The 25,404-nt window shown below is 49.3% G+C and overlaps 1 protein-coding gene across 3 annotated transcripts in view; it reads left to right on the forward strand.

The window, feature by feature from the left end:
- The window catches only part of PC (pyruvate carboxylase), a 1,846,452-nt gene that overhangs the window by 447,098 nt on the left and 1,373,950 nt on the right, over nucleotides 1-25,404 (forward strand). For all 3 annotated transcript variants that reach the window (XM_069207836.1, XM_069207837.1, XM_069207835.1), the window contains one exon: nucleotides 12,705-12,840. In XM_069207836.1, the coding sequence (XP_069063937.1) occupies nucleotides 12,705-12,840 (136 nt within the window). The remainder of the gene's footprint in view (nucleotides 1-12,704; nucleotides 12,841-25,404) is intronic.

Below are 25,404 nucleotides of genomic sequence, written 5' to 3' on the forward strand. Positions count from 1 at the left end.
CTATCTTGGAGTGCTCTGTGTTCCCCCTCATACCTGCCTTTCCACACCCTACAACGGAAGTGATGTCAGACTGGCCTTCCCAAGTCCTACTGTCCTCCAGACACGACAGGGAGTTCTAAAGTTTGTTGTTGTGCACTAAGAAGGAACACCTCAAGGGTACCTTGTCATTCCTGCACCTTTTGAGTTATCTTTGCTACTGATATAGAAAGCAAAGTGGGGTGTAGAAATACCACCATAAAATCTGTGGTCGTAAGGGAGTAGTTAGAACAGGACTTAAGCAAACAAAAAAATAGGGATGAAAATTCTTTCATTTATTTTGCTCCTGAAATGGCTAATTTTAATGGTGGGGACCAGCTTTTGAGGCTACCCTTCCATGGACACCCATGGTTTCCACATATCAATAAGAAAGATTTACCACAAGATGGTTTGTTCAACTCCTAATCTGGTCCAAAGTCTGTTGGCACTGCCTTTATTTCCTGCGGTAGGTGAAATGTGTGTGCCATGTTGTTGGACTTTTCATCCTTGGCGTGGTGTTCCTTAACCTTTTGCCTCTGATTCCTAGGTTGTTGATGTGTGCTGGACTCAGTTTTTGTTACTCTGGGCACTTTACCACTGCTAATCAGCGCTAAAGTACAAGGGCTCCTATACAAAATGTGTATGTAATTGGCTTATCCTTGATTGGCATATTTGATTTACTTTATAAGTCCCTAGTAAAGTGCACTAGAGGTGCCCAGGGCCTGTTAATCAAATGCTACTAGTGGGCATGCAGCACTGGTTGTGCCACCCACAATAGCAGCTCTGTAATCATGCCTCAGACCTGCCACTTCAGTGTCTGTGTGTGCAGTTGTGTAGGAAAGTACCATCTTGCCTGGCATGTTACCCCCATATTTCACTGTATATATGTTGTTTTAGTTGTATGTGTCACTGGGACCCTGCCAGCTAGGGCCCCAGTGCTCATAAGTGTGCCCTGTATGTGTTACCTGTGTTATGACTAACTGTCTCACTGAGGCTCTGCTAATCAGAACCTCAGTGGTTATGCTCTCTCATTTCTTTCCAAATTGTCACTAACAGGCTAGTGACCAATTTTACCAATTTACACTGGCATACTGGAACACCCTTAATTCCCTAGTATATGGTACTGAGGTACCCAGGGTATTGGGGTTCCAGAAGATCCCTATGGGCTGCAGCATTTCTTCTGCCACCCATAGGGAGCTCTGACAATTCTTACACAGGCCTGCCACTGCAGCCTGAGTGAAATAACGTCCACGTTATTTCACAGCCATTTTACACTGCACTTAAGTAACTTATAAGTCACCTATATGTCTAACCTTTACCTGGTAAAGGTTGGGTGCTAAGTTACTTAGTGTGTGGGCACCCTAGCACTAGCCAAGGTGCCCCCACATTGTTCAGGGCCAATTCCCCGGACTTTGTGAGTGCGGGGACACCATTACACGCGTGCACTACATATAGGTCACTACCTATGTGTAGCTTCACAATGGTAACTCCGAATATGGCCATGTAACATGTCTATGATCATGGAATTGCCCCCTCTATGCCATCCTGGCATTGTTGGCACAATCCCATGATCCCACGGGTCTCTAGCACAGACCCGGGTACTGCCAAACTGCCTTTCCCGGGGTTTCACTGCAGCTGCTGCCAACCCCTCAGACAGGTTTCTGCCCTCCTGGGGTCCAGCCAGGCTTGGCCCAGGAAGGCAGAACAAAGGACTTCCTCAGAGAGAGGGTGTTACACCCTCTCCCTTTGGAATAAGGTGTCAGGGCTGGGGAGGAGTAGCCTCCCCCCAGCCTCTGGAAATGCTTTGATGGGCACAGATGGTGCCCATCTCTGCATAAGCCAGTCTACACCGGTTCAGGGATCCCTCAGCCCTGCTCTGGCGCGAAACTGGACAAAGGAAAGGGGAGTGACCACTCCCCTGACCTGCACCTCCCCTGGGAGGTGCCCAGGGCTCCTCCAGTGTGCTCCAGACCTCTGCCATCTTGGAAACAGAGGTGCTGCTGGCACACTGGACTGCTCTGAGTGGCCAGGGCCTGCAGGTGACGTCAGAGACTCCTTCTGATAGGCTCCTTCAGGTGTTGCTAGCCCATCCTCTCTCCTAGGTAGCCAAACCTCCTTTTCTGGCTATTTAGGGTCTCTGCTTTGGGGAATTCTTTAGATAACGAATGCAAGAGCTCATCAGAGTTCCTCTGCATCTCTCTCTTCACCTTCTGCCAAGGAATCGACTGCTGACCGCGCTGGAAGCCTGCAAAACTGCAACGACGACTACTGCGACACTGTAACGCTGATCCAGCCGCCTTCTCGACTGTTTTCCTGGTGGTGCATGCTGTCTGGGTAGTCTGCCTCCTCTCTGCACTAGAAGCTCCCAAGAAATCTCCTGTGGGTCGACGGAATCTTCCCCCTGCAACCGCAGGCACCAAAGAACTGCATCACCTGTCCTCGGGGTCTCCTCTCAGCACGACGAGCGAGGTCCCTTGAACTCAGCAACTCTGTCCAAGTGACTCCCACAGTCCAGTGACTCTTCAGTCCAAGTTTGGTGGAGGTAAGTCCTTGCCTCCCCACGCCAGACTGCATTGCTGGGAACCGCGTGTTTTGCAGCTACTCCGGCTCCTTGTGCACTCCACGAAGATTTCCTTTGTGCACAGCCAAGCCTGGGTCCACGGCACTCTAACCTGCATTGCACGACCTCCTGAGTTGTCCTCCGGCGGCGTGGGACTCTCTTGTGCAACTTCGGGTGAGCACCGTTTCACTCCACTTCGTAGTGCCTGTTCCGGCACTTCTGCGGGTGCTGCCTGCTTCTGAGAGGGCTCCTTGTCTTGCTGGGCGCCCCCTCTGTCCCCTGACGCAATTGGCGACATCCTGGTCCCTCCTGGGCCACAGCAGCACCCAAAAATCCTAACCGCGAGCTTTGCAGCTAGCAAGGCTTGTTTGCGGTCTTTCGGCAGGAAAACACTTCTGCACGACTCTTCACGACTTGGGACATCTATCCTCCAAAGGGGAAGTTTCTAGCCCTTGTCGTTCTTGCAGAATCCTCAGCTTCTGCTGTCCAGTAGCAGCTTCTTTGCACCCACAGCTGGCATTTCCTGGGCATCTGCCCACTCTCGACTTGATCGTGACTTTTGGACTTGGTCCCCTTGTTCCACAGGTACCCTCGTCTGGCAATCCATTGTTGTTGCATTGCTGGTTTTGGTCTTTCCTGCAGAATTCCCCTATCACGACTTCTGTGCTCTTTGGGGAACTTTAGTGCACTTTGCACTCACTTTTCAGGGTCTTGAGGTGGGCTATTTTTCTAACCCTTGCTGTTTTCTTACAGTCCCAGCGACCCTCTAAAAGGTCACATAGGTTTGGGGTCCATTTGTGGTTCGCATTCCACTTTGGGAGTATATGGTTTGTGTTGCCCCTATCCCTATATGTCCCCATTGCATCCTATTGCAACTATACATTGTTTGCACTGTTTTCTATTACTATACTGCATATTTTTGGTATTGTGTACATATATCTTGTGTATATTTGCTATCCTCATACTGAGGGTACTCACTGATATACTTTTGGCATATTGTCATAAAAATAAAGTACCTTTATTTTTAGTATATCTGTGTATTGTGTTTTCTTATGATATTGTGCATATGACACTAGTGGTACTGTAGGAGCTTCACTCGTCTCCTAGTTCAGCCTAAGCTGCTCTGCTAAGCTACGCTGCTAGACACCCCTCTACACTAATAAGGGATACCTGGGCCTGGTGCAAGGTGTAAGTACCCCTTGGTACTCACTACAAGCCAGTCCAGCCTCCTACAAGTTGTAACTGTAAAATCGACTTGGCAAGTGTACCCACTTGCCGGGCCTAAACCTTCCCTTTTCTTACATGTCAGACACCCTTAGGGTAGGCCCTAAGTAGGCACAAGGGCAGGGTGCAGTGTATGGTTAAGGTAGGACATATAGTAATGTGTTTTATATGTCCTGACAGTGAAATATTGCAAAATTTGTTTTGCACTGTAGCAAGGCCTGTCCCTCTCATAGGTTAACATGGGGGCTACCTTCTAATTAGTGTATATTCCCTTTGGGAGCGGATAGACATGTGGAGTTTGGGGTCTCTGAGCTCACACTTTAAAAATACATCTTTTAGTAAAGTTGATTTTGAGATTGTGTGTTTGAAAATGCCACTTTTAGAAAGTGAGCATTTTCTTGCTCAAACCACTTCGGTGACACTGCCTGGTTGTGGATTCCCTGTCTGGGTCACTTTGACAGTTGGGCTGGTTGCACCTCACACTAGACAGTGACACAAAGGGAGCTGGGGTGTAGTCTGCATATCCTGATGAGCCATGTGTGCTAGGAGGGAGGGGAGGAGTGGTCACTTGCACCTGAAAGGGCTGTGCCTGCCCTCACACAATGCAGTCTCCAACCCCCTGGTGTGTGTCTGGGGCCTGGCCTATGCAAGGCAGGATTTCACATTCAAGACATACTTTCCTTTGAAGTAGGCCTACTTCAAAGGGCAAAATGGGTATAAGAAGGGCACCCAAAACCAGACTTTAGAACACTTATGGAAACCAAGAGGAACCTCTGCCTGGAGAAGAGCTGAGGAAGAAGAGCTGCACTGCCTGGGACTGTGCTTTGTGGAACCCTCCTGCAGTTGCTGCTTCTGCCTGTGCTAGAGGACAAAGACTGGACTTTTGTGTTGCCTTCCTTCTTGTGAAGAACTCTCCAAGGGCTCGATTTAGAACTTGCCTCCTGTTGTTTGAAGTCTCATGGACAGCAAAGACCTCTCTCTGACAGCATATGTAGCCTGTGGAGGGACTTCTACTCTGCCAAGTGGTGGCCATCCTTGTTCCTGGGACTCTGAGAAGAGAAGCTGGCAGCCCAAGAGTGAGAAATCCACGCATAAACCGCCGTGCGGGGAAAATATCGATTCAACTTTTGCGGCTGAAAATCGACGCTTGCCTGCAACGCGACTGGAAGATTGGCGCCCGCGGCTGGAGAAACAACGCGCAACATCGCTGATGGAGACTGGTGAGATCGCAACCTGCGCTGCGTGGTTTTCGGACCATCGTGCGTCTGAATTTCAGAAGCAAACACAGCGGGGTGTGTAAACACAATGTAAGGCCTGCCCGGACCACAGAGTGCTGACTGGATGGACGCATCGCTCTCCTGCTGAGAGAAGAAACAAAGCACGCCGACCCGACTAAAGGAGAAACACAAGGTTTTGCTCGTGAGTGAAATAGATGCATCGCAAGCCCTTTTTGACGCACATGTGCCTGTGCTGGGTTATTTTTGATGCGCCCAAGGTACATTTTCACGATAACAGCGTTGGTGTGTGTTTAAAATTACATGAAGACTCTTTGCATTTTTAGTGATAACTTGACTTGTGTATTGTGGATTTTTGTCATTTTGGTCTTGTTTTATTTAGATAAATATTTTCTAAACCTGTGTTGTTGTTCTGTAGTGTTTTCATGAAGTTACTGTGTGTGTTGGTACAAATACTTTACACCTGGCGCTCTGAAGTTAAGCCTACCTGCTCATGCCAAGCTACTAAGGGGGTAAGCAGGGGTTAGCTGAGGGTGATTCTCTTTTACCCTGACTAGAGTGAGGGTCCTTGCTTGTGCAGGGGGTAACCTGACTGCCAACCAAAGACCCCATTTCTAACACGTGTTTCTGTGATCTCCTTTCTCCTTAGCACTGCTATGCAGTGATTGTAACTGCAGCAATAACATAACATGACGTGATGTCATCTGTGCTTCAGATGCACACCGTTTGATATCTCTTACCCGGTCTCCATCTCGTGGCAAATTTATGTGGGGGCAGTGTAGCATGTTGGTTGGGGTGATATAATCCTAGTGAACACTGCATGGAGAGTACTAACATAAGTAAAAATCAGTGGTTACAGCTGATGCTTTGTGGCCATTAAATGTCCTATAATAGAGCTATAACCATTTCACCATTGTAGTGTCTGCGGTCAGCCTCAGCTTTCTTGATGACCTGACTGAAAGAACCTTGGGTTCTGAGGGTTGTAAGCTCTGCAGATAAATTGGTGCCTTGTAATAATATAAGGGAGGCAGTAATAAACCACTGCTAGAAATTGTGTCTCTAGTTGGCAGAGGTTTGTACCCTGTCCAGGTAGAGCATGCAGTCCTAGTCACTCTAAGTCAGTAACACTGCTTAAATTAACCTTTGCGCACCCTCTGGAAGTTTGGCACAGAGCAGACAGGCCTAACTTAAAAAGCAATGTGTAAAGAACCTGTGCAACACACACAGTAACATAATGAAAACACCACAAACAGACTCCACACCAGTTCAGGAAAAATAGAGAATATTTATCTGAGTGATACAAAACTAAAATGACAAATTCAATCAGTAGAATTCATGATATGAATTTTTAAACATTACATTTGAAATAATGCTTAGAAGTCCCTAGTAGTCAAAAGGTAACTTGAGGTTTTCGAGGGACCTGTACAAATCCAAAGTTCAGGCTGGCTGTGAAGCGGTGTAGGCCGGCTACAGAACTCATGCAGGGTCTGCTGAAATAGTACCTTTGATGGAGGAAAGTGCTGACCTCAAGGGCATAATGCACCGGTTACGAACCTTGCTGTCTGGTCCTGCTTCGGCATCAAACACTGTTGAAGTAAATGTAATGTGTTGTCATCTAGCTGCACAGAGCATAGTCATTAAGGTGGGCAGGCTCTGAATTCGCTGTCTAATGACCTCTGCATCAACGTAAAAAAAGCGATATGTCTGAATTTCTCCCGCACTCGGGCGATGCGTTGATTTCTGCAGTAATCAGCTGCCGAACCCAATTCTGAGGCCCTGGACTGGAAGGGGCCCCTCAGGCAAGGATAGAACTCACAGATGGCAGAGTCCTGCAGCACCTGCAGAGTTTGAGGCAGTCTGATATCCCTAAGACTGCAGAAAAACAGAGTGCAAGCCCTTGGAGTCACTCTGGTTTGAGCAAGATTGGTCCAATCCTTTTCCTCAACAGGGCAGAGATCAGGAGGCAGCAATGCAGGTCAGCAAAGCAGAGAAGCAGTTCCTTCGAACAGTCAGTCCGGGCAAAGTGGCAATCCTTACAGCACAGCAGTCTTTACTCCAGCCGAATTCTTCACAAGTCAAGAAGTGTACTGAGTTGCGAGGGGCAGAGTTCTAGTGCTTTTACCAAAAAGTGTCTTTAAAGTGGGGGTGACTTCAAAGCAGCTCTTTGAAGTGCACAGGTCCCCCTTTCATCCCAGCCCTGGTTTAATCCTATCAGTAGGGGTTAATCAGCCCTTTGTTTGGGGACAAGCACTTACGTATTGAACTGTGTGTGTGTGTGTGTGTGTGTGTGTGTGTGAGCTTAGCTCCATCCTTCCAGACCAGGAAGGCCCATCAGGATGCAGATTAGTCCTTTGTCACACCCACCCTTCCTGTGTTTGTGGCTGTCCTGAGGGAATGCACAAAGTGTAGTTGTCTCCTAGCCCAGACGTGTATAAAAGACAGGCTGCAAGGCACACAGAACAGTAAGAGCCATAGACATGCCCACTTTCTAAAAGTGGCGTTTCTAAAATAGTAATGTTGAATTTGACTTTACCAGTAAGGAGGCTTTATAATTAGCACTCCAATGATATGAAACATGATTTAACTTTTCCTTTCTGATAAGGAATTACAGCTTAAACGTATTAAGGAATTCCTAATGCAGGCCTATGAGATGAGTTGACCTCACAGTAGTAAAAAAAAAAAAGGCTTTGGGAGTTTTTCATTATCAGGACATGTAAAACTAAGAAATACATGTCCTGCCTTTTATTTACATCGCACCCTGCCCTATGGGCTACCTTAGGGGTGTAGTATAATAAAGAGGTATAATAAAAAGGGGGTTTAAGGCTTGGCAAGAGGTTTTAAATGCCAAGTCGAAGTGGCAGTGAAATTGCACACACAGGCCCTGCAATGGCAGGCCTAAGATGGGTTTGAAAGACTATTTGGGTGGGTAGCACTATCAGTGCTGCAGGCCCACTAGTAGCATTTAATTTACAGACCCCTGGTATATGGTATACCACTTTACAAGGGAATATGGTATACCACTTTACAGGGGACTTACAATTAAATTAAAGATGACTGTTGCGGTTACACCAGTGGTTACTGTGTTTTAGGGGAGAAGCACATGCACTTTAGCACTGGTTAGCAGTGGTAAGGTGCTCAGAGTCCTAAGGGCAACAAGAAGATACAGCAACAATAGGAGGTAAAAAGGCAAAAAGTCTGCAGTAAGACGACCCCTAAAAATGCCAGGTCTAACAACCACCATCATAAGATGTCAGCTGCCACGCCCTGCTTCCTGATTTTGAAAATGAACATGTCTCATGGCTTATGAGTGCCCTCAAATCCGAGGGCTACGCGCGAGAGTGGCTATACTTTGGTTTCTTAAGGCGTTTGTATAAGCAAGTCTGCCCTTGGTATCCTTAGCACTTGTCGCTATTCTTTCAAAGTTTTTAGTGCACACCTGAGACGGATTTTGGCTTGAGATCGTTTCATTCGTTTTGTGTTGAACGTGTCTTTTGATTTGTTTTATTCATTAAGCATATGTTGTGTAATTTGCTACATAGAAGATTAACCTAGAGAGCTGTAACATTTGCTTGCACATCTAATGCAGAAAATATGGCTATTGTATGGTAGGCAAAAATAGTCTGATTATGTTGGTAATGGTGTATTTGACTTGTCCAACCTATATCAAGTTTGCCTGTAGTATTCTAACTCTTGTTTTCGATGTTTGCAATGCTATTGTACAATATTTTCTGTTGTGTTTGTGTGTGGCATTTCTGGGTGGCAAGTGTTTCTGGGGATCGTAGTACTAGACCATGTTACATAGCTGGGCTGTGTTCTGTGCACTTTACATTTGTCTAATGTGTTCAAGTGGGTTATTTGTGTGGCATTTTATGACGGATATGGCTATTGGGCATTGGATATTGCCAACTGTATAGCATGTCAGAGCTGTCTTGGATGAATGAAAGTTGTTTGTCTGGTGCGTTCTGTCAGATATCTGTGTGGCATATAATTATCAAACCTGCTTGGTGTATGCCACGTGCTCTGTTAATTTTGTGTGTAGGGAAATTGGCTTGTTTCTCAGCATGCCGCTAAGGTTTGCAGCGAATCTTAGGTTGCGTAAATCAGCGACGAGCATTGAACAGTGTATGCGCTCGAAGAGAGGGGTGGGCAAAGGGAATTCTAGTGAGAACGTGTTAGTTTCTGGTATTAGTACAGAAGAGAGACAGACACGAGAGAGAATATGCCTTCACCATGAAGGGCGGTCGCAGACGTTAATGTAATCATCCCTAAAGATATCTGTTGGGGCCCTCACAACAATTTGTACAAGGTATACAGTGGATTTCTTCATTTACTTGAAATTATTATTTAACCCCGACCCTCTTTCCAACTGCCCTTATTTTCTTCTCCAACATTTCCCCCCCACTCCCCTCTCCTGCCAATACTTACATACATCTTCCACTCTCCTCTGCGCTCCCTCCCCACCCACACTATATACCTCCTTTTTCTTCTGCATTGCTCATTGATGATTTAACCATTTCCCATGCTCCGGTCTCCTGATACAACCATATTTCATGATCCCTGTTTTTAACATAACATTAGTTAAAATATTGGGCAGGAAAAGCAACCAATCCCCCACGAGCTCTGGTGGAAGGGTATTCACCAGTCCTAGCAAAATTGTTTGCTCTTCAAGGTGCTCACCTTTCTCCTTATAAAAAGGCTAGTTTAGACCATTTATTGCAATTTGTCACTCTCTTGTTAAAAGTTGTAATTTCCTAATGGTCGGGTTGGGGGACAGTGCTTAGTTTGAGCCAGTCGTTTCCGGTGCAGGGCACCAGCAGTTATTTTTGAGAGCCGGCACTTAGTTTTCTGCTTCAAGTTTTTACAGCAAGCAAAAGACACTAGTGGGAAAGAGGAAGGAAGAGAGCAGAAAGCTGCAAGAGTGAGCTGAAGGAGCAGGGAGTGGCTGTAAATGGATTATGGAGGCCCGAAATGGCTTCAGAATTACACTGCCTCAGTATTCTGTATTCGCACATTTAAATGCAGCAGCCACATGTTTCAAAGGAGAGCTGTGGGCACCGGCACGTTTTAATTTACAAATTAAGCACTGTAGGAGGGATGGTTGTCCATCCTGTCTTTTAAGGTACTTGCTAATTTTTTCATGCGTGGTACGTCGGAGTTGGACAGATTTTTCGGAATGTGATAATGGGTCCAGTTGATGTCTAAGGACTTCGAGTTATACATTTTTGTTGTTTATTTTCATTGCCAAAATCTGTACTGAACAATAATAATATATCACTAACAATGTGCAAGGCTTGGTAATATCCATATAGTCTTAGTATTATTACTTCGAGATCATATACTCTTTCATACCCAATATATAGTTTTATATGTATGGCATTTCAAATGTGTTCATTGTGTAATAACTGCAATAGTATATTTGGTCATTCACATCTCCTCGCCTTTCCCTCTCCGTGTGCTGCTTCATTTAGTTTTTTAGTGAGCATGGGTCAAGCATTTCAAGATCACTTAAAATGATCATCAAATAAATCGCCTAGTTTAAAGAATCAGTCATGCCTTGAAAGGGCTATTACTTATTGCTTTGAATAGAGGCAGTGATATAACTTGAGAGATTTGGTTTGAAAGCATAATGTCTCACCTGATAGTGAAATAAAGCTGAGCCATTTTGAAGAGTTCATCAAAGGTTGTTTCCGCGTTATACCCATCGTGTGTAAAGGAGAGAACAGGTGTACATAATGTAGTTGATTTGGGAAGTGTTAAAGTAATAGTGCAGCAGGCACAGAAATTGACCAAAGAGCAAGGTGCTATTGTAAAGAAAGCAAAGGAGTATTGCGAATGTATTACGATCCTGAACACTGGTGTATGTGACAGCAACCAACAGACAGTGGGGTTATAGCAGTGGAGATTTGCTGGACTGTGAGGTGTTCTGGTAGATGTGGGACACCTATGATATGCTCCATTATTTTCTGACTAGGAATGGGGATTTTGTTTGGATTGGTGAGGGGGGGGTAGTTGAAAGGCTCCTGAGAGGATTTAAGGGGGTCGTTCGTCTGTTGACAGAGTGGCTTCAGGGCAGGTCTCAGGTAAGCTATGGTGAAAGTTAGTAATGTAGCAGTTGATTTTTTTTTTTCTTTTTTTTTTTTTCCGTGTCCGCATCAGATTGCTGAGAAGTAGTTGCTAGAGTTGGCAAGGGTACATAATGGGTACTTACCCTATGAGATTGGCAAGTTAGTGTAGGTTGCATTCAGATGGTGTTTAATGCTTATCTTCTGCTTGATGTTTTTGATGAAGTTGCCTTGTCTTAGTGTTGTATTATGACCAGTCCCTTTTGTTGTGAATGCTTTTTTGTTAGCTCCATAAGGGAAGGTGTGTATAGCATCTTGTGCACCTTATTTGTCAAAGGTAACCAGTCTCATAGTTTGTTCCACGTATGCATAAGCGTTAATTTTATAGTCACTCATAAGTGTCATGAGGTCCAACAGTTTACTGTTGACAAACGGGTCACATAACGTCAACCATCCCTTGTCCACCCAAAAGTTGATGTGAATGGGTGGATTGAATCGGGCTGGTTGGGGAGACCAATGAGAAGGATAGAGGGAGCATACAGATTGAGGTGTGTGTGTGTCTGGGATCCATGGAGGCATGCTAGCAAGGGCTATCTTGTAAAGGTGTGGGTGGTTGGGATGTTGCGGTCACCTTGTGGTAAATATTAATGTATTGAAAGATCCATTTTATGCTTGGTACCACTTCTGATGTGTACACAGTTGCATCTGGAATAACCGCAATCCACATAACAAGGTGGCCTAAAACTGTAAGTACAACCTTGTCTTTGTTAAGCCACAGAGGCTTTTGCATATGGTGCTCTCAAAGTAGCTACCTTACTGCTTCCTATATTCCCTTTTAGGTTGAACCTACAGAGAGCACAGTCTGGTTGCAAAAGATCTATTGTGGTCTTACCCAGAACTTGGCGACTGACAGTCTGCCCATTGCTTACCATTACTGGACTTTGTTGTCACTCCATCTCTCCAACTGGCTGTTTTCTATCCTTTAACTTCTCACGTTTAGGGGACTACTTATTTCTTTTTATCATTAAGCAGTCCACGAGGGTGCATTTTTTCCAACTCTGCATTTTCTGCTTCTCCCCATTTATCCCAAATACATACCCTTTGTGCTCCATGTTTGCTTTCTCCTCCTTGTTGCTAGCTCCCACTCGTGCTGCCAGCCCTTCCACCTTTTCAAAAAACAAGTTTTTGCACTATTTCAATTTCTTTTTTTTTTTTAAATATCCTGGTCTACCTCGATCTGTAATTAAAAAAAAAAAAAAAAAGGCACCCACTTTATCTTGTAGGTTTGCATGCATGATGTCCCAATGCAGGTGTTTACTTAATAAAACATAGGCATTTTTTTTAAATAACCTTTTTGCCTTGCTGCACTGCATGCATTGGCAAAGCCAGTAGGTCCCAAAACCGGTTGGGTTTTTCAATGTTTTTTTTTTTTTCAGTACTATAATTTGTTACACTGACTAAATGGGTTCCATTAACAATCTGTTGCTAGCATCCTTCTAATTAAATCAAGAAGGCTTCACTAAGATAACAGAAAAGCAATGTCTGATCGGTTGAATGTATGTTTCAGATTCAAGGTACCCCCTGACATACGGTGTATTTCCCTTGTAGATGCTGAAACTAAGGTTTGTGAAAGGGGGCCTGAGCTTCCTGGGCATCCATCGGGTATCTCTATTAAATGCTGCCTTCCAGAGTACCCAGCGGGTAGAGTACAAACCCATCAAGAAGGTGATGGTGGCAAACAGAGGTAAGTGATTTCAAATAGATTTTGTGCTCCGTACTGCCACTGTAAACCGCTGATGTGGGTGGGAAGGAAGTGAAAGAAACTGGTTGCATTGCTTCTGAACTTGGAATAAGCAATTGCTTCTCAAGTGTAGCTTTTTATATAAATTATCGCCTTACATTTGTGGCGCATCAGCTGGTTTTCAGCACACCTGCCTATGCACATAATGCTCCACACAGATCTATAATCTGATCTAGACGGCCACTATCCATTTATATTCATCAATAAAAAATGCATTTGTCTTCTCCAACCTTGCCAGCCAGACGCATATCTGTACTTGAGAAAATGCAACCAAATACAGTATCTACAGATCACAATAACTCAGGTCAAGTATAAATGGTGTCCTGATTGCGGAAACACTTTGTAACCATATAAACATCGTGAATGCACTTAATGTAAAATAGGACAGTTATAGGAGGATAAGTAATGGAATAAGAATAGGCGTAAGTAGTGAACGGAAGTATTTAGAGATGGTCGGAATACACTCCTAGGTAGTAAGATCCTAACGAAGAGTGTGTTACTTACGGTCAGTGGTGCTGCTGTGTGATCCATCTGTTTTGAAGATTTTAACAGGAGTAGCTCTAATCTCATCTGTTCTTACACTGACGCATAGAATGGCTGGTCTGTTTGACAGTAAAAACCCTAATGTGAAGTACTGTGCATGATCCTTTTACCTTGGTCCCGACAAAGGCAACCTTTCACTGTATTCATAGAATTGAGACACTAACACTTACATAGAGATCACTGTTACATAGAGACGATCACTTCTATTCATGCGTGATGGGGAACCTTTCGTGTGCGCCTAACGTGATGCACTGTTCAGTTTGTCCCTGCTTAGCGCTATTTCATATATTGTTTGAATTTTGTAGCCCATTTCCACCTACTGGAACAAATGTGATTTACATTAGTAACTCAAAATATTTTGTGATAAATACGTATTTTAGTATTATGAATTCCAAAATTGAATAAAATTGCAAAAAACATTAGCCACAAAGATTATGAATGGCTGAGTGGATTTGAACAAAAAATCCTTACTGGTTTTTGGTGTACTCTTTTTATTTTCCCAGAGTGAGTCTCTGGTGGAGAGGTATGCTTCCTAGGCTTAACTTGCATTGAAGTTATTAAAATGCACGCTATCATGTTAAAACGTGGGACGCTGACTGCTCCTAATTTCCGGGATGCTTTACGGGTTTGAACTCTCTTGGAAGTCTGTTGTGCAGAGATTGTTCAGCACACTAGTCTCACTTTTGTCTTGTACGATAATACTGTTTCTGTAGATGTGAGAAAGTCAGAAAAAATTGCGAGACTTGCATTCTATGACTATTTGTACGTGTATATGTAGAACTGTTTTGAGTTTTACTGGTTTACAACCATAGCCAGTGTTTAATTTTGGGGAAAAAATAAGTAAATAAAGTAAGCGCCAAGGCCCAAGGTTTTCTTGGCAGGCCAGTGCTTAGCCCCACCCACTTCCACAACCACTGCCAGCCCATTACCAGTGCGGTGGTTGCCCAGGGCCTTCAGTGCTGGGCTGCTGCAGGCTCACTGTGATCAGTAACTTAGTGCCTTGAGCACAGAGTAGCTGCTGGTCATCTGGCACGTCATAAATTGCAGTGAGCAAGCCCGACCATTCCACACACGGTTTGGGGGCTGCATATCTTCTCCTCCCTGTTCTCGCATTGGAAAATGTAATGGCCATCTTTTCCAAGACAATTTTGAGGCTTTAGTACCAAACGCGGTGGCCTTTAATGTATAATTTCACTACAAATCGTGCTTAAGAAGGCATTGTTGATGGAGTTGGTTCAGATAATCAAATTTTAACTGGTTTAAAATTTACTCTAGCAACAACTGTGCTCTTCCTATACGTTACTACCTTTCGTTTTTCCATCCGGACCATTAGTTCAAGATCTTTTTCCGGCCTATGCCTGACCATCGATTTGGAAGGGATAGGGTCGAAAAAGTAAAAGATCACACACATCTTTTATTCCTAAGTAGTAAGTCAGAGCTAGACTGATTTTACAGGCTAATACAACAGTGTTCCTGCTCAGAGTAGAGACCTACATCATGCCTTGAAATTAATAAATGCTCTTACCGTTTCAACTACAGTGATTGGGGTCACACATGCCTACCAGGCCCTTTTTGCTTTGAAGCAAAAACAGCATGCAGGCGGTTCTGAATTCTGACCAGTTATGTATACACGCTTGTCTCTTCTTGCTGAGACTCATTGAAAAACATTTTCTGCCTGCAAGAGGTACGTAACCATTCCAGGTATTCACTACGTGTAGGCCCTATCGCCATATCTACAGTCATATAATATTTTGGGGTTCTTATTGGTGCAAACTTATAGACTTAAAACCAACAGCATTAAATCTTCCCTGAAGTACCCAGGACATGCTTGGCAAAGGAGGAACTAAAACACAAAGTTCTCAAAACTGTAATTGTTTTCTTTCTCATTTCCTTGGCCGAAGTGTTTGGGCTATAGAAGTGGAAGGTGGGAGTTGCACTGTTCTTTGGGACAACTGAAAAACTGATAGAATGACCAGTTAAGTAATGTCAGTCACTGGCCATCGTTATGGCCGCATTCCAGTTAGTCAGTCCTCGCCTACTTTGCAACTTTAGGCAGAGACCAGTCGTATACTAGTTAGTCTTGGTCCTGGATGAAAATTGATGGAATGGAATGTGGCCCAGAGTGATCAGCAGTGGCTGCTAATAATTGAATTAAACCTTCCATCTTTTCATTATTCTCTGAGATCATGTTTATCTTCCAGAGAAGAGAAAATAGCTGAGCCTGCTTAGTACGATAATTTCACATTTCTTAGGTTGTGGCATTATTCTAGACATTGCAAGAACGTGTTCGAATGTCAAAAAGATTTTATTGGCACACCCATAGTTAGTTGGGGGGTAATTTCCATTGATTTTCCAGAGGTGTTCTCCACTCCGGCATCTTATGTTGTATGATTGTTGCCTGCTCATTACACTCATCCTAAAGAGAATAGACATGAATGGGGATTAAGGCCCTCATTCTGACCCTGGCGGTCAGTGTTAAAGCGGCGGCCAACCCGCCAACAGGCTGGCGGACAAAAAATATGAATTCTGACCCTGGCGGGAACCGCCAACACAGGCCGCCGCTTTAACACTCCGACCGCCACGGCGGTACAAACAAACAGCGCGGCGGTCACCGCCAACAGGCAGGCGGCAGACAATGTACCGCCCACCCTATCACGACCCACCAATCCGCCACCTTTTCCGGGGCGGGAGCCCCGCCGATAAAAACACGGCGGAAACAGACATCTCCAATGGAAAACGCTTACCTCGACACACTCCACGCGGAATCGGAACAGCATGGAACCCGAACTCCACATCCTCCCAGCCATTGCCTTCCTGCTCTTCTTCCAGGATCACGAACCTCGCCGCAGACGACAACGGTGAGTACTGCACCTACGACACAGGGGAGGGGAGGAGGAGGAAAGGTTACAGGCACACACATACGCCACACACCCACCCCCACCGAAATACCTACACACCTATGCAGATAAAAATGTCAGAGTGACACCCCCAACACCCCCCGCCCCCCCCAAAACAAAGACAAAAGCCAATGCATGTAAAAGTAGAACCATATTATTGCAACAATAAAGTATAGCGACCTTAGCAATATATGAAGAATGAATACACATCTAGAACTCTATCCATACAAGCAGCAAAAGTCCGGCCCAGTCAATCAAAGTCCAAAGGTCCGTGGGCCAATGTGCAGCAACACATGGGCAAAGCCCACACACGCGATCCAGTCCAATTGGAGAGAACACTGCTGGGGCATCACTAAAATAAAAAGACAGGCACCTCAGGGGGAAGGGAAGGGGGGGGCACCTCAGCCACATGAGTCCACGACGCCAGATCCACGAAGGGCCTCCATGCCCACTGTGCCATCCTGGGGAGTGCAAAGCCACAGTCTCACAAGTCTCTAGTGGGTGGATTGCCCACTGTGCCATCCTGGGGAGTGCAAAGCCACAGTCTCACAAGTCTCTACAGTGGGTGGATTGCCCACTGTTACATCCTGGGGAGTGCAAAGCCACAGTCCATCTGGTGGATTACAGAGACCACTGGTCATGGAGGAGGCATGGTGGGCAGAGTGCGTCGTGAAGGCCTGCCCGACACAGAACCGGGACTGCCAATGGGCCAGCGGTGCTTGAGATGAAGGGCCCAGCGGAGCGGTGCTTGAGATGAAGGGCCCAGCGGAGCGGTGCTTGAGATGAAGGGCCCAGCGGAGCGGTGCTTGAGATGAAGGGCCCAGCGGAGCGGTGCTTGAGATGAAGGGCCCAGCGGAGCGGTGCTTGAGATGAAGGGCCCAGCGGAGCGGTGCTTGAGATGAAGGGCCCAGCGGAGCGGTGCTTGACATGACATGACAGGACGGGCCCAGCGGAGCGGTGCGGTGCTTGACAGGACGGGCCCAGCGGAGCGGAGCGGTGCTTGACAGGACGGGCCCAGCGGAGCGGAGCGGTGCTTGACAGGACGGGCCCAGCGGAGCGGAGCGGAGCGGAGCGGTGCTTGACAGGACGGGCCCAGCGGAGCGGAGCGGAGCGGTGCTTGACAGGACGGGCCCAGCGGAGCGGAGCGGAGCGGTGCTTGACAGGACGGGCCCAGCGGAGCGGTGCTTGACAGGACGGGCCCAGCGGAGCGGAGCGGTGCTTGACAGGACGGGCCCAGCGGAGCGGAGCGGTGCTTGACAGGACGGGCCCAGCGGAGCGGAGCGGTGCTTGACAGGACGGGCCCAGCGGAGCGGAGCGGTGCTTGACAGGACGGGCCCAGCGGAGCGGAGCGGTGCTTGAGAGGAAGGGCCCAGCGGAGCGGAGCTTGAGAGGAAGGGCCCAGCGGAGCGGTGCTTGAGAGGAAGGGCCCAGCGGAGCGGTGCTTGAGAGGAAGGGCCCAGCGGAGCGGTGCTTGAGAGGAAGGGCCCAGCGGAGCGGTGCTTGAGAGGAAGGGCCCAGCGGAGCGGTTCTGCTCACGGCGGGGCCCTGTTCAGCGGTGCTCCTCACGGCGGGGCCCTGTTCAGCGGTGCTCCTCACGGCGGGGCCCTGTTCAGCGGTGCTCCACACGGCGGGGCCCTGTTCAGCGGTGCTCCACACGGCGGGGCCCTGTTCAGCGGTGCTCCACACGGCGGGGCCCTGTTCAGCGGTGCCTGTCTTGTGTTTCCAGTGAACCACACCTGGCCAATATTTGCCGCTCACTCTGCATCGGACCTTTCCGTTGCGGGGCCCTCCTGTGATGGAGTCCTTGGGCCCTGGCTCTCCTTCGATACCCCCGGAATGGGGCTGGTGGGGCCCTCATGGCCAGGTCGGCTGCTCCCCACCCTTTGCTCCTTGCTGCCCTTGCCCTCCTTGGCAGACTTTCCGTGGCCCTTGGCTCCCTTACCCGATGTGGCAGGTGACGGTGCAAGGCTACCCTCCTTGGGGGCAGGCGTATCAGGCCTGTCGCGCCTGCCCTTCAGTTTCTTGGTCCTCTTCCAAGGGGGGGGCTGGCTGTGCCTTTGCTGCTGGACGATGTCCCAGCCCAAGGAAAGGGCAGACTCCAAAAACCAGGCACCACGTTCTTTGGAGTTGCTGGGCTGGTGGTGGCTGAGGTGTTTGTGGAACTCTTACGGGATGGAGGGGGTGGGTCAGGTGAGGAAAAGAGGTCCACTTTAGAGAGGAAAATTTTCTTTGGAGCCATGGGAAGGGTGGCTGGAGTGGGTATGGGAGTGGAGGAAGAGGATGTGGTTGTAGGAGAGTCAAGTGTGCTGTCTTTGGGTGCAGGTGCTTGGGCAGGAGGCTGACGTGAGGTGGATGGCTGTTGTTTGGGTGCCTGCCTGCGTTTGTGTGGTTGGGAAGCGGGGGTGACAGACACACTGGGAGAGGACACAGGGGACGTGTACATGGCAGTGGGGGTGGTGACTGCACGTGTGCGGACTGGTGTGGAGGGTGTGCTGGTGATGGGTGCAATGGCTGATGGTGGTGTGCTTGCAGGTGTGTGTGGAGACGTCACAGGGAGGGAGGAGGGAGACGAGGAGGTGGGGGACACAGAGGAGGTAGTGGCTGTTGGCATGTCTGCATCTGGATGTTGCTTGGGTGAATGCTTGTGTGTCCTGTGGTGCTTATGTCTGGATGAGCTGCCCTTGGGTGTTGAGGTGTGTGCAGGCTGGTCTGTAGGTGTGGATGGGATAGGCAGAGGAACAGGGGAGTGGGACTGGGTGGAGGGAGTCAGAAGAGGGAGGCTGGAGACAGGGACAATCGCTGCCGTCAGTGCTGAGGCCAGAGCGTTGAACGATCGTTGATGGGCAGCCTGACCCGAATGAAGGCCCTCCAGGTATGCATTGCTTTGATGCACCTTCCTCTCCACACCCTGGATGGCATTCAAAAGGGTAGACTGCCCAACAGTGATGGTCCTCAGGAGGTCAATGACCTCCTCACTGAGGGCAGCAGGGGTGACTGGGGCAGGGCCTGAGGTGCCTGGGGCGAAGGAGATGGTCGGCTTCCTGGCCTTGCGGGCACGGGCCGAAGGCCGAGGGGCTGCTGGGAGGGCGGAGCTGGTGCGCTGGGTGGCGGCTGTACCTGTTTCTGCGGTGGGCACGGATGTTGCCGCCACCGCAAGGGAGCTCCCTTCCGAGGACGTGTCAGTGTCGCTGCCGTCTCCACGGGTCCCTGTGGTGGAGCCCCCCTCGCCCTCCGTCTCACTGGTCATGTCCGAGTCCGTTGCATGGCCCTCCGGGGCCATGTGAGATGCAGCTCCCTCTTGCGCCGATGCCACTTCTCCTCCGCCTGATGATGCTAATGCACACATTCACAGAAAAACAAAGAAAATGGGGGGGGGGGGGTGGAAAACATAAAGACAAGTTGAGTGCATGCATTGGGGAGACACCGTTGGCGGAGAGGACAGACACAGAAGCCCCCTGCACTACGCTGCGCACTTGGGGTACACTACTCATTCACTGGGACATGCCCTACAAGCCAATGGGCGACAACTGCCCACACAGTATACTCTGGTCCATGAATCGCGTTACTAGGCACCCTACAGAGGTGGGGGGCGGGGGCACAGGACCATACTTCACGGACAGGCCTATCCTACAGAAATCGCCTTGGCCTAGGGATACCCACAGCCCTCCCCCACCCCCCCCCCCCACCCAAGCACCTCCACTGCGCGCAAAATAGCTGAATGTGCTGGTACTCACCCCTTGTGTCTGCTGTGATGTCCTCAAGCGCCCATCTAAATCGGGGTAGGCCACCGCCAGGATCCGGGACATCAGGGGGGTCAAGGTACGACTGGCACCCCTCCTAGGTTGGGAGGCCATCCCCAGCAGAGCCTCCGCGGTCTTCCTGCTCCCGCGGCGGATGTCCTCCCACCTCTTGCGGCAGTGGGTGCCCCTTCTGGTGTGGACCCCCCAGGGCCCGGACGTCCTTGGCGATGGCACGCCAAATGTCAATCTTCTGATGGGCGCTGACCTATGTGACATGTACAGGGGGGGAAGAGAAACATCATCACTTTTCTGCATGCTCGACGTGAGTGCCCAACCTTGCCATGTGGCACATGCTCTCATCTGTCGTGCCATGCATTCGTCATTCGCTGCCCTCCCCTCCATCGTACATCCTCCCCACTCAAGCCAGGCATTGGGCACTATGCATTGCCCCCCGTGTACTCACCTGTTGGTCTGGAGGCCGGTAGAGTAGCGCATACTGGGGGAGGACCCCGTCCACGAGCTTCTCCAACTCCTCGGAACTGAAGGCGGGGGCCCTTTCCCCAGTCGCAGCAGCCATTGTCACTTCCAGAACGAGGTCACAGCAGCACTTGCAGTATAGGTCCTCTCCAGTGGATGCTCAGGTCTCGTGTGGTCAAGCAGAGAGAAAATGGCGGTTACGGCCGCGGCGGTGCGTGCCGCGGCGGTGCGTACCGCGACGGCCGGCGCTCCCCGCCATTGGCTCCTGAAACCCATAGGGTTCAATGTTGTCCAATGCGGCTTTGCGCCGCGGACTGCGACCACCTACCGCCACGGTGTGCCACGCTTGCGCAATTACCTCACTTCACATTGTCACACTTCACAGGTCAGGCAGCCGCCATTTCAAGGACCCACATGGCTTCATTCCTACTGCGTCACACATGGCTAGGCCTTGCACCGACAATCATACTAGCCATTCAATCCCGAGAGATGCGTGTACTGGGCATGCTGTGGGCACTTACCTGTGGGTTGCTTGACTCTGTGCTCCATGTTGTCCTTCCTAGGCATCGTCCGCTGGGACTTGCGAGGAGACGGAGGAATCTTCCCGTGTACAGACCGCTGGTGGACCTGTCAACAATGGAAGAAAGACACGTCATACTCGCCTACAGACTCAACCATGCCACTATACAGGAACTGTGTGCCCAGCTGGAGCCAGACCTGATGTCATGCCAACCCACAGGGATTCCGCCTCTAGTGCAGGTGCTGTCAGTACTGCATTTTTTGGCAAGTGGATCCTTTCAAACTACCGTGGCCATTTCATCTGGGATGTCTCAGCCTATGTTTTCAAAGGTGTTGTCCAGAGTGTTGTCTGCCCTGATGAAATACATGCGGAGCTTCATCATTTTCCCTGAGGTGGGTGACTTGCCTACAGTGAAGGGTGATTTCTATGCCCTTGGACACATTCCCAATATCATTGGTGCCATTGACGGTACCCAATGTGGCTTTGGTTCCCCCAAAAGATGATGAGCAGGTGTACAGGAACCGTAAAAATTATCATTCGATGAATGTCCAGGTGGTCTGTTTGGCTGACCAGTACATCTCCCATTTAAATGCCAAGTTCCCAGGGTCAGTGCATGACGCGTACATCATGCGAAATAGCAGCATCCCTTATGTGATGGAACAGCTACAGAGACAGTGTGTGTGGCTAATTGGTGACTCTGGTTACCCCAACCTGCCTTGGCTATTGACCCCAGTGAGGAATCCCAGGACCAGGGCAGAGGAACGGTACAATGAGGCCCATGGGCGGACTAGGAGGGTGATTGAGCGGACCTTCGGCCTCCTGAAGGCCAGGTTTAGGTGCCTGCATATGACTGGTGGATCCCTAATGTACTCACCAAGGAAGGTGTGTCATATCATCGTGGCCTGCTGCATGCTTCACAACCTGGCTTTGCGACGCCAGGTGCCTTTCCTGCAGGAGGATGGTCCAGATGGTGGTGTTGTGGCCGCTGTGGAGCCTGCGGAGAGTGAAGAGGAGGAAGACGAAGAGGACGACACAGACAACAGGGACAGAGTGATACTGCAGTATTTCCAGTGACACACAGGTAATAATCTACTCCAGCATTGTATTATATCTGTAACTGTAGTGGCTCTCTACTGTCTGACCTTTCACCCCAATGTATGGTAACTTAGTTGTGTATATCACTTCCTATTTCAGTGATCTGATCCCCACGGAGTGCCCTCTGGTTTTTTTCCCCATGGACTACCGCTGTGTGACACTGGTATGTTGTCATCACAATGTAACTAGAAATGTTTTTTTGGTTATATCGAATACATTTGGTTTAAATAAATAGATAGCAGAATCCAGTTGGTTAATGTGCAATAATTGTGTTTATTGAAGTTTAAAAAAAGGTGTATGGTTCAAACAGGGTGATGGTGGAGGCATGTCCATGGCAGTGTCCAGACTGTCGTTCCTACAGGTCCATTGTCCATATGCCTGTGGAAGGTGGAGCAGGGCGGGTTCAAGGTTGGACAGGGTAAACAAGTGGGACAGTGAGATGACATCCGGGGTTTTCCGTGCATGGCGGGGGTCTTGACATCCTACTCTGTCTTCTTCCTCGATCTCCGGCCTTTCTTGCGGGGTGGTTCTTGTTCTGCAGGGGGTGGGGTCCGGGAGGGCCGTTGCTGTTGTGTCGGGGCCTCCTGACCACTAGCGCCGGCGGAGGTGGTGGGCTGTTCTTCCTCCATGCTAGTGGCAGGGGCCCTTTGGGGGTTCACATGCGAACTGATGGTGCGCAGTTCTTCCCGGAACCCCATGTACTGGCCCTCCTGCATGGCCTGGATCTCCTGGAACCTGGCCAGGACCGTCGCCATCGTCTCTTGGGAGTGGTGGTACGTTCCCATGATGGTGGTGAGGGCCTCTTGGACAGTGGGTTCCCTAGGCCTGTCCTCCCTCTGTCACAGCAGCCCTCCCAGTTCCTCTTTGTTCCTGGGCCTATGTCCCCTGGACGGTGTGCCCACTACCAGTGCCCCCAGGTCCCTGTTGTTGGGGTTGTGGGTTACCCTGGGTGCCCTGTACTGGTAGACACACCGCTGCTTGACCTGTCCTGGAGACAGAAGCATGGGCCCGCTGGGTGGGTGCTGTGCTGGTGTTTCCTGAGGGGGGTAGGTCTGCTGTGGCCTGGGGCTGACTGAGGGTAACCGACTGTCCAGAGGTCCCCGATGGTCCGGGCTGGTCATCAGGTTCTAGGTCGACAGAGCTGCTGTCATCACTGGGGGCCTGTTCTGGGGGTGGGATGGACAAATCTGGACCCTCCTGGCCGGTGTGTTGGCGTTCGGGCCCTGCAGGGGTAAAAGAATATGGTTATTGATTTTGTGTGTGCCGTGGCGAGCGATTTGTGGGTGCCCTTGTCCCCCAGTGCTGGCAGTCCCATGTGGGAGGAGTTGTGAGGGTGGTTTGTGGGGGGGGATGGGTATGTGCAGTGGTCATGCTTAGGTGATGGGTATCCATGGTTTGTGTTGGCATTCAGGGGTTTGGGTTGGGTGGCTTGTGCTGGTGAGACATTAGCAGGGAGGATATGTGCTGGGGGGTTGGGGGTGAGGGTGGGGGTGTGGGTTGGCATGCTGGTGGTTGGGGGGGTGAAGTAGTTGAGATTCGACTTACCAGAGTCCATTCCTCCGCCTACTCCAGCGAGGCCCTCAGGATGCAGGATGTTCAAGACCTCTTGCTCCCATGCTGTGAATTCAGGTGGAGTGGGTGGGGGTCCGCCGCCAGTCTTCTGCACAGCGATGTTTTATCTTGACACCATCGACCGCACCTTCCCCCGTAGGTCGTTCCAGCGCTTTCGGATGTCTTCCCGATTTCTGGGATGCTGTCCCACAGCGTTGACCCTGTCGACGATCCTTTGCCATAGCTCCGCCTTCCTGGCTATTGTGGTGTGCTGCACCTGTGTGCCGAAGAGCTGGGGCTCTACCCTGATTATTTCCTCCACCATGACCCTGAGTTCTTGGTCCGAGAACCTGGGGTGTCTTTGGGGTGCCATGGGGTGGTGTGGATGAGGTGTGGGGTGGTGTTTGTGGTGATGAGTGTAGTGGTGTGTGGTGTTTTGTGCGTAGATGTGGTGTGGGTGATGATGTTGGGTTCCTGTGTGTGTTGTGGTTTGCGTTCCCTGTGCTCTCTCTCTGTGTATTGCGCCGTGTCTCTGAATTTCGCTTTGTGTGGGGTTTGTGGGTGTGTGTTTTATATGGTGATGGGTGTGTGGGAGTAGTGGGAGTGGTGTTTGTATGTGTATCAGGTGTGTATTTGGAATTGTCCAATGTGGCTGTGTTTTGTAAATGTGTGTGTATTTTGAGCGCGGCGGTGTGTACCGCCAATGGAATACCGCGGTTGAAAGACCGCCGCGTGGATTCGTGGGTCGTAATGGCATGGGCGTGTTTGTGTTGCCGTGACGGTGGAGGTTTGGTCATCTCCAGGTTATCGCTGACCGCTGATGAGGCGGGCTTCAGTGGATGTCGGGTTTTTGGCGGTTTGGCAGTTGTGGGCCAGAATGACCGTGGCGGTTGGCCGCGGCGGGATGATGGCGGTCTTCTGACCGGCGGTTTGTGCCTTTTACCGCCAGGGTCAGAATGACCCCCTATATCCTGTAGGTATTACGGGTGACAGATGGCCATCTCGGATCCCCATGTCATTTCCTTCAGGTACCTGGGGTCAAACCATGACTCCCAGGCCTGTTCTTGCATCAGCATGCACGCCAAAGCCATTAAATAGCACACAGCTAAGTTATGGCCTAAGCCAAGGACAACAAACAAAGTAGAAAATGCTCTAGGCATTGTTCCAAGTCACCATCCTTTAGGTTGGGAAGTAAGCGGAAGAAACAAGAAGACAAAGAAGCACTTAAAGGGTAAGTCAGCATTCATTCTCTGAGCTGGTGTTAGGTGACCTCCTCTAGTAGCTCCCACTTCAGGCATCTCCACTGGACCTGGCTCTGGATATATCCCCACCAGATTCAGTGGCTCCAGGATCGGCACATCTTGGCCTAATGCCAGCTTTTCCTAAGTTCTTAAAAGCCATGTATTCTCTTTTTGCAGTGGCGTCTAGCGTATCCGAGCACCCGTCGGCTCTATACAGCCCATCAATGTTGCTCCCAATGGCCCAAACACTGTCTGGCACTGTACACTCGACCTCCACGCCTATTTTGCCTTGCTTTGAAATGGTCCTATGTACATGCAACCTTGGACGGCTTTGCAGTCTGGAACCGGCATTACCTTCACCTCTGTTCCAGGTATAAAGCCACCAGTACTGTGATCTGGTACTGCTCTGGAGAAAAAAAATCTCCAGATACTCCCAATGCCTA

The sequence above is a fragment of the Pleurodeles waltl genome, chromosome 9, assembly GCF_031143425.1.
Source record: "Pleurodeles waltl isolate 20211129_DDA chromosome 9, aPleWal1.hap1.20221129, whole genome shotgun sequence".
In the NCBI taxonomy this organism is placed as follows: domain Eukaryota; kingdom Metazoa; phylum Chordata; class Amphibia; order Caudata; family Salamandridae; genus Pleurodeles; species Pleurodeles waltl.